Raw genomic sequence first — 13,897 nt, 5'->3', positions numbered from 1 at the left:
TATGAAAGGCCTTGTCCAAATCCACAACAATAGAGAGAGACTTGCAGAATGGGTGTATAACTGGCAAATCTATGAAGGTGCATTTTGGAAAATAATCCACTAAATGGGTTGAGGAGCAAGTTGATCTCATAATACAGATTAAAAAAAAATCACTGGAGGTAGCAGCACAGGTTAGTAAGGCCATTCTTAAAAAAAAAACACTGGGATCATTTTGTTGAGAGATTGACTTTGAAAGAGGGTCTGTGTGGAACCACATTTAGAAGCATTCGGCACAATTCTGGTCTTCATGTTAGAAAAGGATATTGAGGCATTGGAGAAGGTACAAAAATCACAAGGATGATACCAGAACAAAGATGTTGGGGCTCTCTTTCTCTAGAAAAGTGTGTTGAGATGTATTCCAATTAAGGTCATTAAAACAAGAAGAGAGTTTGAGGCGGATATGGTATTATCTCTATCTGTGAAAGAGTGCAAAAAATCTAAAGGCCTTTAAATATAGTTACTAATAAATTAGTAAAGAATTCAGGAGGAATTTCTTTATGCCGAGGGCAGTTAAAATGTTTCTACTGCAGGAGTAATGAAGCTGAATTTGAAGGGAAACTCAACAAAACACGAGGGTGAAAAGAACGGGACACCTGTTCAGGAGCCCATCCGACTTGTGTTGATTGTGGAAACAGTGATTTATGCTTAGTCTCACACGGCCACTTTACATTTGTAAACTCTTCATCCTCCACTGCCTGTCCATCCTGAAAAATTATCTACAAAATTGGCTTCAATACTTTTGTCCCCTGTTTAAAAACTTCCAGATCCCAACAACTGAGTAGGTCCCTCTAGATCATAAAATCCCTACAGTACAGGAGGAGTCCATTTGGCCCATTGATTCTGTACTGACCACAATCCCACACAAGCTCTATTTGTGTAATCTTCATTTATCCTGCTACTCCCCCTGATATTAGGGTCATTTTAGCATGGCCGATCCACCTAACCAGCACACCTTTGGACTGTGGGAGGAAACTGGAGCAGCCAGAGGAAACCCAAGCAGATGTAGAGAGAATATCCAAACCCCACATAGACAGTGACTCAAGACTGGAATTGAACCACAGTTCCTGGCACTGAGGCAGCAGTGCTAGCCACTGTGCTGCCTATAGAAAATTTACCAATGGTTTTATATCTATAACCTCTGGTGATTAACTCATTTCAGCAGAGGCAATAGGTTTTCTGTCTACAGCATCAACCTTTCATCTCCAGCCTCTAGGTCACTTGCAGTTTCTAATCTCTTCCAACCCCTCCTCACCCCATCTGTGTTGACATCCCAGTAAACCATCGCTATTCTTTATAAGACTGATGCATTCCTAAGGTGTGGTGCCAACAAAACTCCTGATATGAGGCTCTAGCACAATCTGTTTGCTTTTATATTCTACTCCATTATCTATAACCCCAGATAAACATGCTTTTTTAAACCACCTTATCAACTTGTCCTGCTGCCTTTTAAAGATTTGTGTACATTACCACCAGACCTCCCAGCTCATTGACACTTTTTGAATGTTGATTCTTTAGGATCTAGTAAGGAACAAGGGTTAGATTGTGACATGCTGACACCCCATACAATTAAAAATAAATTATTGTTCTCAAAGGACACTGAATATATAAATAAGAAAACTTCACATTCAAAGGTGAATGCTTTGAAAGGAATAGTTACCACCTTACTAAATACTTTACGTAACACTTTCAAATTAAATTATTCTCGATTTCTGTCTCTCAAATCAGCTGCTTACTGAATGGAACTTGTAATGCAATTTAATCTCTGCACAGCATAGGAACAGGCCCGTTGGCCCACCATGTCTATGTTCCCACAGATGCCTCTCTAATTTATCTGTGTGGTCAATGTCTCTTTATTTCCTGCCTATTCATGTATCTATCCAAATGCCTCTTGAATGTTATAGAATATGCTTTCACCACCACCTCCGGTAGTGTTCCAGGCATTTAAGAGATGCTCCTTGCATCTCTCAAACTTTCCCCTTCTCACTTTCAATCTATTGACACACTGACCTGGGAGGAGGGTGGGGGGAAGTGAAGAGAGACTGACTATCCACTCGGTTCAAGCCTGTCATAATCTTGTAAACCTCATTAGATACCCACCACCACCACCCCCCTCCCCTCCCCTCCCCCCTACAGTCCTGACACTCCAGTGAAAAACAATCAGTTTGTTCAAACTTTCTTCTTAGCTTCTTATCCAAATCATTTTTGCACCCTTTCCAATGCATCAAAATCCTTCCAGTAGTGTGGTGACTAGAATTGTACTCTCTCTACTTCAAATGCAGCCTAACCAAAGTCTGATACAGCTGCAACCATGATTTTCCAATTCCTGCATGCAACACCCCAATGTATGTGGACAGGCATGCCGTATGCTGCCTTGATCATCTCTGCTTTCTGTGCCCAAACCACAATGTTTAACATTTTAAAACTTTTGTGATTCTTGGAAGTCATTGATATTATCACATGATGAGTGAAGAAGTTAGCTGGGAGCTCTTCCTTGCCACCTTATTGTTCATGGTTTGTTCTTGGGTCTTTATCAGTTGAAAAATTGTGATCTTTGCCCTGACCGCTTTAATACTGTGTGACTCAGGATAAAATAGCCACAGTTTCTACATTCAGGAATGCCAGTCGAATCCCACCTTGGATGATGACTGGTGTCTTGCATGTCCTGGATCTGTAAAATGTTTGATTTATTATTGTCGCATGTATTAGTACATAGTGAAATGTATTATTGTGCACTACACAGACCAAGTATACCATTCATTTGAGGAAGGAAAGGAGATGGTACAGAATGTAGTGTTACAGTCATAGCAAGGGTGTAGAGGAAGCTCAACGCAATACGAGTCTGGCAGGCAGAAAGAAGCTATTCTTGAGTCGGTTGGTACATGTCCTCGGACTTTTGTATCTTTTAATATAAGCAATGGAAATGCTTTATTTCCCCAATGAGGTTAACATCAGAAGTTTTGCATTTTCAAGTTATACAAACTTGTGAACTTATGACTGTGTAGCCATATATATGCATGTTTGAGCAAAGTCCATTAACAACTGATACTGTGTATGTAAGAAGTGTATTTTAGTTATGTTTCTTGTGCAGGATCTAAAAGTTTTTTATTTATTGGTGCTGTTTTGTAAGTATCTGGCAGGACCATATTACTGCAGCAATATAATTGCTCCTAATGACTAGAATGCTGCTTTTAATATGAATGAATGATGTTCTGTTGTTTTGGATTCCCCTGGGGTTCTAAAGAGTAGGACTTGATTGGGTTAATTGGAAAATCAGGTGACTGGGTGGAGCTAGGCTTAAGAGAAATCAAGCTCAGATGCTGCTTGACCTGAGAGCACAGTGACTCTCTTTCTCTCTGGTTGGAGACTGGAATCTGCCAGGAAATAAATCTTTGAGATTCTGCTGTTTGGGGGTAGATCTTTTTCTGCAGGTGGTGGTATGAGGGTCAGAAGACAAGTGTCAGTCTGGATCTCTGTCCAGTAATGTTTAAATCTAGCTTCCAAATGAGCATATCTGTTTTCGGTACTAACACTTTCTGAAAGATTATATGTCTGTGGGGTACTACTTATATGGAACTATAGAGATAGCTAGCTGTTAGGAATTATAACTTTAAGCATTTGATTAAAGCTTCCACGTGAGTCAATTGAATCATACTTGGAGTGGAACATTGTGTGCTCACCCTAATGCCAAAATCATAGGGTCTAGGCTAACTTCATGATACATCTTGGATTCTGTCCTGCCCCTAACAACTGAGTGTGATTAAAAATTGTGATTGAGTCCGTTTTTGTATTTCAGGGTGTCTCGTTTTGCAAAGCCTTAAGCTGTAGCTTATTAGTTTTACAGCTAAATCTGGCACAGGTAGTACCAAATAGAACATCAGCCCAGAAAGAGACTATGTAACTGAGGGTTAGGGCAGCAAATCAAAGCTGGACTTGGCTACAGCATTGGGAGAATGGGATCTCCTATATGGTTAATCTGTCTGTGGGCGAATGAGTCTGTTGAATGCCCTTGTTTTTGCCTTCATTTAATATGTTCTGTGGGTGTCTGATCTTGGAAGTCAAGTCCAGATACTTGTTCGTCTTCTGTGCCTGGTTTTACACCCTTGGGTCCTCTGGCTTCCTTGGTGAAGGCTCATTGCCAGGACCTAGGATGGGAAGAGGATTTTTGATGCTTTCAGCTGCATGGAGGTTGACTTTGCAAGTTGAGGACACAACAGAAGCACCTGTAGTAGGCTTGACTTGGGGATATGGGAACAGGGGCTCCATTCAGCTCTGAGCTGGCACTCAATTTGATCATGGCAGATGCCTTAATTCCATTTGCAATCTGGGTCCAATGATTCCTAGTACCCGAAAACACAATTTTGATTGGTTTTTAATTGATTCTCATGGGGTTTGGGGGGTGTGGTGTAGATTTCTAGTATCTTGTGTGTGGAGGAGTGCTTTCTGGTATTACCCTGAATGACCCTAACTTTAGGGTTATGCCCCCCTGTTCTGGAATGTTACACCAGAGGGAATAATTTCTCTCTAAACACCATTAGATTACCCATGAGCTTTCTAAAGCCAAGGGATGAAAAAAAAACTGCAACCTGCCCTCATAATCTAACCCTGTCTTAGTCTGGCGTCATTGTGGTGAACCTACATGACGCACCTTCTGAAGCCAGTATCCTCTTCCTGAAGTGCGGCGCTAAGACACTAAACACCACTACTTCTGGTCTCTGAGTTGATCTACCTTCAGCCAGTTCCATTACCATGGCTGCCTAGAAGCCTTGGCATGCTTAACCCAGCGAGTAGCTGTGGCAGTGTTGACTATGGTTGGAGCTGAGTTTCTTTCTTTAAAGTCTATTTGTCATAAGTAGGCTTACATTAAGACTGCAATGAAGTTATTGTGGTGAAAATCCCTCAATATGCTTAACCAGCACATCTCTCGGACTGAGGAAGGAAACTGGAGGAAGTCCATGCGGACTTCGCACAGACGGTGACCCAAGCTGGGAACTGAATCTGGGTCCCTGGTGCTGTAAATGGTGTGTAAATTGAGCTTGTGGCTTTATATGCCCTGTTTGTGACTAGAACTCCCACTCACCAGACGAAGGAGCAGCGCTCCGAAAGCTAGTGGCTTTTGCTACCAAATAAACCTGTTGGACTTTAACCTGGTGTTGTGAGACTTCTTACTGTGTTTACCCCAGTCCAACACCGGCATCTCCACATCACCCCTGGTGCTGAGGTAGCAGTGCTAACCCACTGTGCTGCCCAGTGGACACTGCCCGTAGCCTTTGCTCCCGTGGTGGGACTGAGGAAAGGATAAGCCGTGGTCCCTGCTGTTTGGAGCAGGTGGGGTTGATGTGCAGATAAGGTGCAAGGAAGTGGGATGCAGAAAATTGGGGGGGGGGGGTTAACTTCAAGGTGAAAATAAAATCACCATAAAACTGTTATTTTGAGACCATTTTTATCTGTAACTTGCTCAGAAACAAATCCAAAGTGAGCAGGATTGTAGGGAGGATTTACTTTTCCTGGGCAGTGTCTAGTGGGAGAGGGGCTGAGGTTTTTTCCTTTAATGCTCATAGACTTTGCACAGCTGGTGGCTTGTGATTGGCTTCTTCCTCCTTGAGCAGAGCCCCCAATAGGTCACATGACGAGCTGTCACTTTTTAATCTTACCCCGCCCTCTCTCTTGTCTGCCAAAGATACAGGAATGTGGTTCGAATCCAACCCCCCCCCCCCCCCCCAAAACCCCGTGAGATTTTTCTCATTAGAGTAAAAGACAGCTGAGAGGAGTGTGGGGGAAGCAGATTTCATTGCACTGCGGGAAACTGTGGCAATGTGCATCCAATTTGCTTTGCCTTTTTTTTAAAAAGATTCTGGCAGGGGAGGACAAGGGGAGCGCTGATCGATTAGGTTTTTAATCAACTGGACTAGATAACGTTAAGCTGGAGTGCACAGCAGTCAGCCTCTTCCTCCCTCTCAGCACAAGGCTGTCTGATACAAAGCGAAGATTTCTTTCACATTTGGATCAGTAAAACACTGGAGAATGCCGGGTGTGATAGCAGCCACAGGTATGGTCTCTCTCAAACCCAGCTGTGTGCATTTTTAACTTGATTTATTTGAAAATTTCTTATGTCGTCTTTTTTTTTGGTCAGACAGTATTCTCTTCCCACTCTCTCATTGTTCTGGGAAGGGTGTGGTTTAGGTCAGCCTGCTTGGGTTATTGTTAAGACTGGTTGCTGCTTCTAATAAGTTACTGACGGTCCCATCCCCCGGGCGTGAACAAGGGGGAATGCTGGAGGTAAAATAATTCCACATTCTACACAGAATTGGGAGAAATCCAACCGCGAATGTTGGGATATTGGGAATGCAGTCTGTGGGGGGGAAAAAAACTGATCAGATTTGGGGAGGGGGGGGAATGTGTGGAATTTGATGTGTGTTAAATCTGACCAGGATTTTAATGTGTTATATTTTGTAGAATGTATTGGCACATGCACCTGTCTGATTGTGTGAATCCCCCCCGGATAGTTTCCCCAACCTGCAGGAATGGATTGGTGTCTTTGGACGCACTTTGCAAAGCTGAGAATAATCATAAAAGGCTGCAGAATTGTTGGAAATGTAAGCGTATTTGGGAGGGTTTGGACGGAACGGAGGGGGAAATGGGAAAAGGTCATTGAATCTCACAACTCAGGAAAGGTGGGTGTGGGCGGGGGCTGCAGATGAGAAGGCATGTTGATTTTTTTCCCTTGCTTTCTTCAGCCCTCACTCTCACCACTGCCTCCTTCCACCCTCCTCCCCTTTCTCTTCCTCAAGAATTTAAAATGAAACAGTGTACCATTTCTGGGCACAGTGATGATAGAAGGATGGGTAGTTAGTGTGGGACACTGCGCTGTAACTCAGCTCACACCTCTGTGATAACTTGAGGGATTTTCGGTTGAACATCCAGTGAGGGTGTATACTGGATATATCTGGTTTGATGTTTGTGTGTGTGGAGGGGGAGTGGTTTCTGACCACCGTTAAAAGGAGTTTGTGGAGCTGTTTTAGCTCAGAGGGCAGTACAATGAGCCCAGGGTAGACGCAGAGTGCCTGGGGTTTGGGGGGGGGGGGGGTGCAAAAAACATGCAAGTGTTTTTCATTGCCACAAGAATGCAGCTTTGGGGCGGTGTGTGGAATCTGCAGCTGTCACACCGTGCCAGAGACCTCTGTGAATGCATAAGTCTCTCGTGCAGCTGCCTGGGCTGTGTTTGATATGTGTGTGGTGTGGTGTGTGTGTATATACCTAGGTATAAAATATCTCCTCTTATATATAAAGACAAGAAAATCCTGTTACTGCTGAATCTTATCCCATTGAATTGTAATTTTGCACACCTTGAGCTCAAGATTGCAGTTGCGTTTTGTTCCAATATATGCAGCAGCTGACTTTTTTTTAAGGGTGTTGAGGTGACATCTAGGGACAAGAGTTGGCTATTCAGCCCTCGAGCCTGGTGCAGGCAGCAAGGTTTGTACGTACAATAGAATTACACTTGCAGCACCCAGAGGCAGAGACCATATCATTGCTGAAGAAAGCAAAAGGAAGGCCCGTGTTTTGTTTATGTAACACTTTTCCTGATTACCGGATGTTTTGCAGACGCAGTGATGACAGTCATGTAGGAAAGATGCACTCAATCTGTGCACAGCCAACCCTCGCGAGCAGCAATGTGGTGATGGCAATATTTTTTGGGATTGAGATGTAAATATTGGAAGAGACGCAGGAGATAACTGCCTTACTGTCTTAAAAAAAAAAGTGGTGTCCACCCAGTTTAGTATCTGCTTCCTGAAGTGTTTGGTTGTTTTGGCACCTGGTGCTATTGAATTCACTGATCCATTTTGGGACAAATTAAAGATTAGCTGCAAATGCCACACAAGGCTGTTTGACCTAATGTATCTACAGAGGATGGATTGAATTGGAGTGTTTTGTAAGCGAGCGAGGGATGATTTGCAGATGCAGCAAGTTATGAAAAGGTTTGCAGTGGGATTTCAACCCATGACCTCTTTGACCTCTGCAAGAATGCTCCCTGCTGAGCCCAAAATTAAAGTTTATTTATTAGTGTCACAAGTAGACTTACTTGAACACTGCAATGAAGTTGGTACGAAAATCCCCTAGTCACGCCCTGTTGGAGTACACAGGGAGAATCTAGCATGGCTTAACTGGCGCATCTTTTGGCCTATGGGAGGAAACCGGAGCACCCAGGGGAAACCCACACAGACACAGGGAGAATGTGCAGATTCCGCACAGACAGTGACCCAAGCTGGGAATTGAACATGGGTCCCTGGTGCTGTGAGGCAGCAGTGCTGACCACCATGCTGCCCCAGGTTGGCAGGAGGGTGGGGGGTGTGGTTGGTGCTTCTTGCTTTTGCTGGTAATCGATCTCGTTGCTGTATGAAAATTAGTTACTGCCGATCCTACCTGACAGTCGGACTTGGTGCTATGGAAGCAGCTAATTGACTGTAAATCACTGAGGCACAGACTGAATCTAACTGCACGTATTTCTTCCTTTCAGTGCATGCTGGCTGGAAAGGGTAATTCTGAAATCTGTTCTTCATTTTTATGCAACGTAAGATTCAGTTCAGAGAACAAGTGAACCTCTTCAGCTGTAGACAGCAAAACTGATGTCAAAGCTAGAAGTGTTTGGAAGAGCACTGATTTTGGATTGGGATTTACTCGATTCTTTGACCTCAGTGTGACATTATGGCATCAGCAATTAATCCAGTCAAATCTGTTTTTTGCCCTTTTTTCTGTCTTTCTCGCCTCCTGCATTCTGTAATAACTGCAATTGCCCATTTCGATTGTCTGTTCTATGAGAGCTGAGGTAATGTCTAATATCTCTGCCAGCCTGTCTGTGTCTCTTTCTCTCTGTATTACAGACGTCATAGCTCCACCCTGAGCCTTGACCAGCTCCTTATTGTCAAGCCTTTTTTTTAAAAAGACCTTTTTTCTCTTTTTTCTGAAATATGTTCAGTTTGAGCCCTTTCCTGTCTCCACTTTAAATGCTTCTCTTTGCTAATCTGTGGTACCGTTTTCCAAATTTCCCCTCCATTTAATCTGTTTGACGTCAGTTTGCTGGGTTGGTTTCTGTGCTGCTGTAAATCAGAGGTTGACTGAGCAACAATTTGGGAGTCATTTTATGGTTAAGGTCACTAATTTATCAAGATGCATTCCATTTCTGTTTGGGGGTTTTTGATATTGTCATCTCCAATTTTGTCCATAAATTCATGATCTTCATTAACTCATGCCTGTGTTTATTATGTATATCATTACTGAACTATGACCCCAGTTAAGATGCCACTTAGAATGCACACAGCAATCGAGCCAACTTGTACTCATCCAATTGGTAAAAATTATGTAATGACTGGTTGCCTGCCAAGGCTTTGAGGTGAAAATTCCATTGCTATTCCTCTTGTCAATGTTATGACATTTTTATTCCTTTTCTCCTTGAAACTGTTGCGTGACTTTACTTTTCATTTTAGTTTGTTCTGGCCCCCTACATGTCCCCAATTTTAATCACTCCACCATTGACAATTGTGCCTCAAGTTGCTTCGACCCCAAGCTCTGGAATTCCCTCTCCATACTCTTCTTCCCGCTTCGATCTCACTTTACTCCTTTTAAAAACCTACCTCTTTGACCAAGCTTTTGGTCATCTGACCTAAGTCCCCTTACGTGATTCCTGCTATATAATGCTTCTGTGAAGAACCTTGAGGTGTGCTACATAAATGCACGTTGTTAGATGACTAGTCATTAGTCTTTGGGCATCAGGCACAGTAAAGAGGTTGCCCTATGGTGAAGCTTGCACATGATCATTTATATACTTCTAATGGGCTGCAAGTCTATGGGTCATCAAAACCCATGCCAATGATGGGCATTCTTCAGTGGACCTGGCAAGTCGAATGAAGATTTCCTACATCTGTGCTGTTCCCTTGTGTTGCCTGGTTTCCTTCTGTAAACATTGTGCTGTCTCAAATTCATTCTTGGGGCTTGTGGCTGTTGATTGCATTGTCCAGAGGATGTGGTGGGTTTTTCTTTTGAAATGTTCCTGTTCTGGTTCTCTAGGTCACATCAGAACCAAACCAACACCCCCCCCCTCCCCCCCCCCCGCAAAACCAAGAAGCCCCAAATGTCTCTTATACTTGCTCTTCCAGTCTGTGGTTGTTGCACCTCTGTGGTTTGCGTTTTATTAGCTGAACACAATCAACTGCAATGCTTGAAGCCACAGAGGAGGAAATGTTTTGTCCAGTGACCACAACTAGTGGGTCATTCTGATACCCAAGTATAATTCTGCTTTTATTTCACAAATCTATCTTTGGTGTTAAGAGTGGATAAGTCTTCAGAGTGTTCTGTTTCCTTATTTTTTGATTTACTATTGCCCCATGTATTAGCATACAGTGAATAGTGTATACAGACAAAACATACCATTTATAGAGGAGATGGAAAGGAGAAGGTGCAGAATGTAGTGTTAATCATAGCTAGGGTGTAGGGAAAGATCAGCTTAAAGTAGGTCCTCCAAAAGATTGGCAGCAGGGAAGAAGCTGTTGGGTGGGTTGGTTGCTAAGTGACCTTGGACTATTTACCTACATGATGCTTACTGGGTATAATATTTGTTCCATTGGTAGTGTTAGCTGCTGCTTAGAGTCTCTAAGCATCTTTTGAGGCAGAGCTTAAAATCTTTCGTGATTACATATATAAAGAGGCTCTTCAGCCCTGTTGGAACACACCGCCTTTTTGCTATAAACCCAGTAGTAGTTAAACTAGGTGTTTGAGATTATCCAGCCCCTTTAAACTTGTTTTTTTTTCATTTTCCCTTTCTCCAATGTACTTTTTCAACTGCAAGTCAAATGATTGTCCTGTCCAGAACTGGACATTCATTGGCCTGTTACATTCTGCTCTCCTCCCAACACCCATCACAATGAATTGTCCAGAAGTAAGCCACTGTTACTTTAACAAAAAAATGCTCTTGCCACGCTGTTTTCAGTGTTATTTCATCATGGGGGAACCTCCTGCAGGTTTTGTCTCAGACTAGCTGTAATCCGTGTATCTTGCATGAACTCTTGGCGAGTCTTGTGTAAATCAAACCAAGAGCCCAAGGTTCGTTCTTTGTTCAAATGCTGCCATCTACTGTTGTAGAGTGTCAGTGTCAAGGGAAAGTGAGCAAAACTTGTACAGCACGCACAGTGCAGGGAAGGAATGAGACACCAAACTCTGGAGTACGTGTGACCCATTGTCTTGTAACACTGGTAGACTTGGTGGGGGGGGGGTCAATGCTTTTAATAAAGCATGTATAAATTTGCTGGTGGGTCGCAGGCTGTCCCACTGCTCATTCCATGCTGAGATGAGATTAAATGTTAGTGATTTGGAACAGAGGGCGGGAGAAATGTCTTGCAATTGTGTGATGTGGAATTGCCAGCATTGGACTGGGGTAAACACAGTAAGAAGTCTCTCAACACCAGGTTAAAGTCCGACAGATTTATTTGGTAGCGCAAACTTTCGGAACGCTGCTTACTTGGAATTGTGTAGCTGTGGAATTTTCTTCCAGACTTGGGATTTGAAGAAGGAAACCCCTTCAACATTCACAATCAGTGATTGTGGATGAGGGGATATGGAAAGGGGGTAGTTGAAACTTGATCATAAATATTCCTTTTGCGTGATGGGTAAACAACAATACCAGTAGACTTGTAGAGCTACGTGGCCCCTCTGTGTGGTAACTTAGACATGGGGTTTTCGGAGATACTTTGGCTGAACTCAACTAGCAGGAGACGATCTGGCTTTGGAAGAGCACCCTGATGCCACTCCCAGGCGCCTCTAGCCAATTATCAACCTCCAGTGTGGGAGCTACAAGGCTGCCATTTCCAGCTTGGCCGTTAAGTCCATAGAATCCTACGGTGCAGAAGGAGGGCATTCAGCCCATTGGGTCTGTACTGACAATTCCACCCAGTCCCTATCCCCATGCATTTATTTTGGCTAGTCCCCCTGACACTAAGGGGCAATTTGGCCTGGCCAATCCATCTAACCTGCACGTCTTTGGAATGTGGGAGGAAACCAAAGCATCTGGAGGAAACCCACGCAGACACGGGGGGAATGTGCAAACTTTGCGTAAGACAGTGACCTAGATGTGTGGCCATAAAGACATCTTTGTCAAACATGACACTGAAGTTGCAGACAGTCCTGCTCTGCTTACAATCATAATCGTAAGGGCTGAATGGCCTCCTCGTTCTTAAGTCTGCTCTGCCAATCATTTATGATCATAGCTGATCTCATCTTGGCCTCCACTTCACTCACCTGCCTGTTCACCCTAACCCTCAAACCTTTACGAATTAAAAATCTGTCCACCTCTTCCTTAAATTTACTCAGTCCTGGCATTCACTGTTAAGTGGGGTGGTGAATTCCACAAGCCTGTGACCCTTTGGAGTAACTTCTCACCACCTCGGTTTTAAATCTGCCACCCCTTATCCGATGACCGCTTGTTTTACATTGCCCTACGTAAGGAAACATCCTCTCCATGTCTACTTTGTCAGTTCTCCTTTTACACATCAATTAGATCTCCCCTCATTCTCCTAAACCTCATGGAGTATAGGCCTGAACTGTTCAATCTGTCAGTCAAATCCCTCCTCTCTAGAATCAGTCCAGTGAACCACCTCCACTGCAACTACATCCCTGCTCAAGAGGACCAAAACTGTACACAATATTCTAAGTGCAGTCTCATTAATGCTTTGTACAGTAACAGCAACACTTGAATACTATATTTCCTTTAACTGTCAATACTAAGATTCCATTTACCTACCTTATTACCCGCATACTAGTTTTGTGATTCATCACAAGAACACACATCCTTCTGCATAGAAACATTACAAAGTTCTCCCCATTTAGACCATTTGCCTTTGCATTTTTTCTACCAAAATGATAATCTCACACTTGGCCATGTTCAACTCCATCTGTCAAATTTTGTCCTGTTCATTTAACCTATCCCTATCCACTTGTAAATTTCATATTTCATTATTGCAACTTATTATCCTATGTTTTAATGTCATCTGCAACATAGATTGTAAATAGTTCTTGCCAGAGGGCCGAGCCCTGTGGCACCCCAATAGTTGGATCTTACCAACCCAAGAGATCCATTTATTCCATTTCTGCCCTTTCTGTTGCCCAGCCAATCCTCTAACCAAGCTATCCCTAATCCTGTGAACTAACCTTCCGCATTAAGCTTTTGTGTGGCACCTTATCAGATGCCTTCTGGAAGTCCAGATGTACTATATCTACAGGATCTTCATTATCCATCTTGCTTTCTACATCTTTGAACTCGCAAATTGGTCAAACATGATTTATCCTTCATTGAACCATGCTGGCTGACAGATTGCATTTTGACTTTCTAGGTGTTGTCTTATTATTCCCTTTTAAAATGGGTTCTAACAATTTCCCAACAACAAATTAAACTAATTTGCCTTGCCTTGCCTCCCCTCCCTTTTGAAAAAGGGCGTTTTTCCAATTCACCTTAACCGTTCCCACATCCAGGGAATTTTGGAACTTTGTAACCAATGGATCCTTATTTCCAATGCTGTTTCCTTTTGGATCCTAGGATGTAGGCCATCAGGCCCTGGGGACTTGCCTGCCTTTAATCCCCATAATTTCCTCAGTACTTTGTCCCAAGTGACAGTGATGGTTCCAAGTTCCTCCCTTTCTACAATCTGTGCATTTTCTGTAACCAGTGTGATAATACATAGAACATAGAACACTACAGTGCAGAACAGCCCTTCGGCCCATGATGTTACGCCGACCAGTTAAAAAACAATGACCCTCTAACCTAAACCAAACCCTTTCCATCCATAAACCTATCTACGGATCTCTTAAACGCACC

At 43.2% G+C, this 13,897-nt stretch overlaps 1 protein-coding gene across 2 annotated transcripts in view; it reads left to right on the top strand.

The window, feature by feature from the left end:
- The window catches only part of akap12b (A kinase (PRKA) anchor protein 12b), an 88,903-nt gene that overhangs the window by 46,435 nt on the left and 28,571 nt on the right, over nt 1–13,897 (top strand). Inside the window, exon 1 of one of the 2 annotated variants that reach the window (XM_080200109.1) lies at nt 5,790–6,085. The exons of the other annotated variant lie outside the window; for it this stretch is intronic. Within the exon in view, the coding sequence (XP_080056235.1) occupies nt 6,061–6,085 (25 nt within the window). The 5' untranslated portion in view covers nt 5,790–6,060. Of the gene's footprint in view, nt 1–5,789; nt 6,086–13,897 lie in introns of those variants that run through there. 2 annotated transcript variants of the gene reach the window in all.

This window comes from Carcharhinus amblyrhynchos, chromosome 12, assembly GCF_965287045.1.
Source record: "Carcharhinus amblyrhynchos chromosome 12, sCarAmb.v2.hapA, whole genome shotgun sequence".
Lineage (NCBI taxonomy): Eukaryota > Metazoa > Chordata > Chondrichthyes > Carcharhiniformes > Carcharhinidae > Carcharhinus > Carcharhinus amblyrhynchos.
This window is presented reverse-complemented; position numbering and strand designations above follow the sequence as displayed.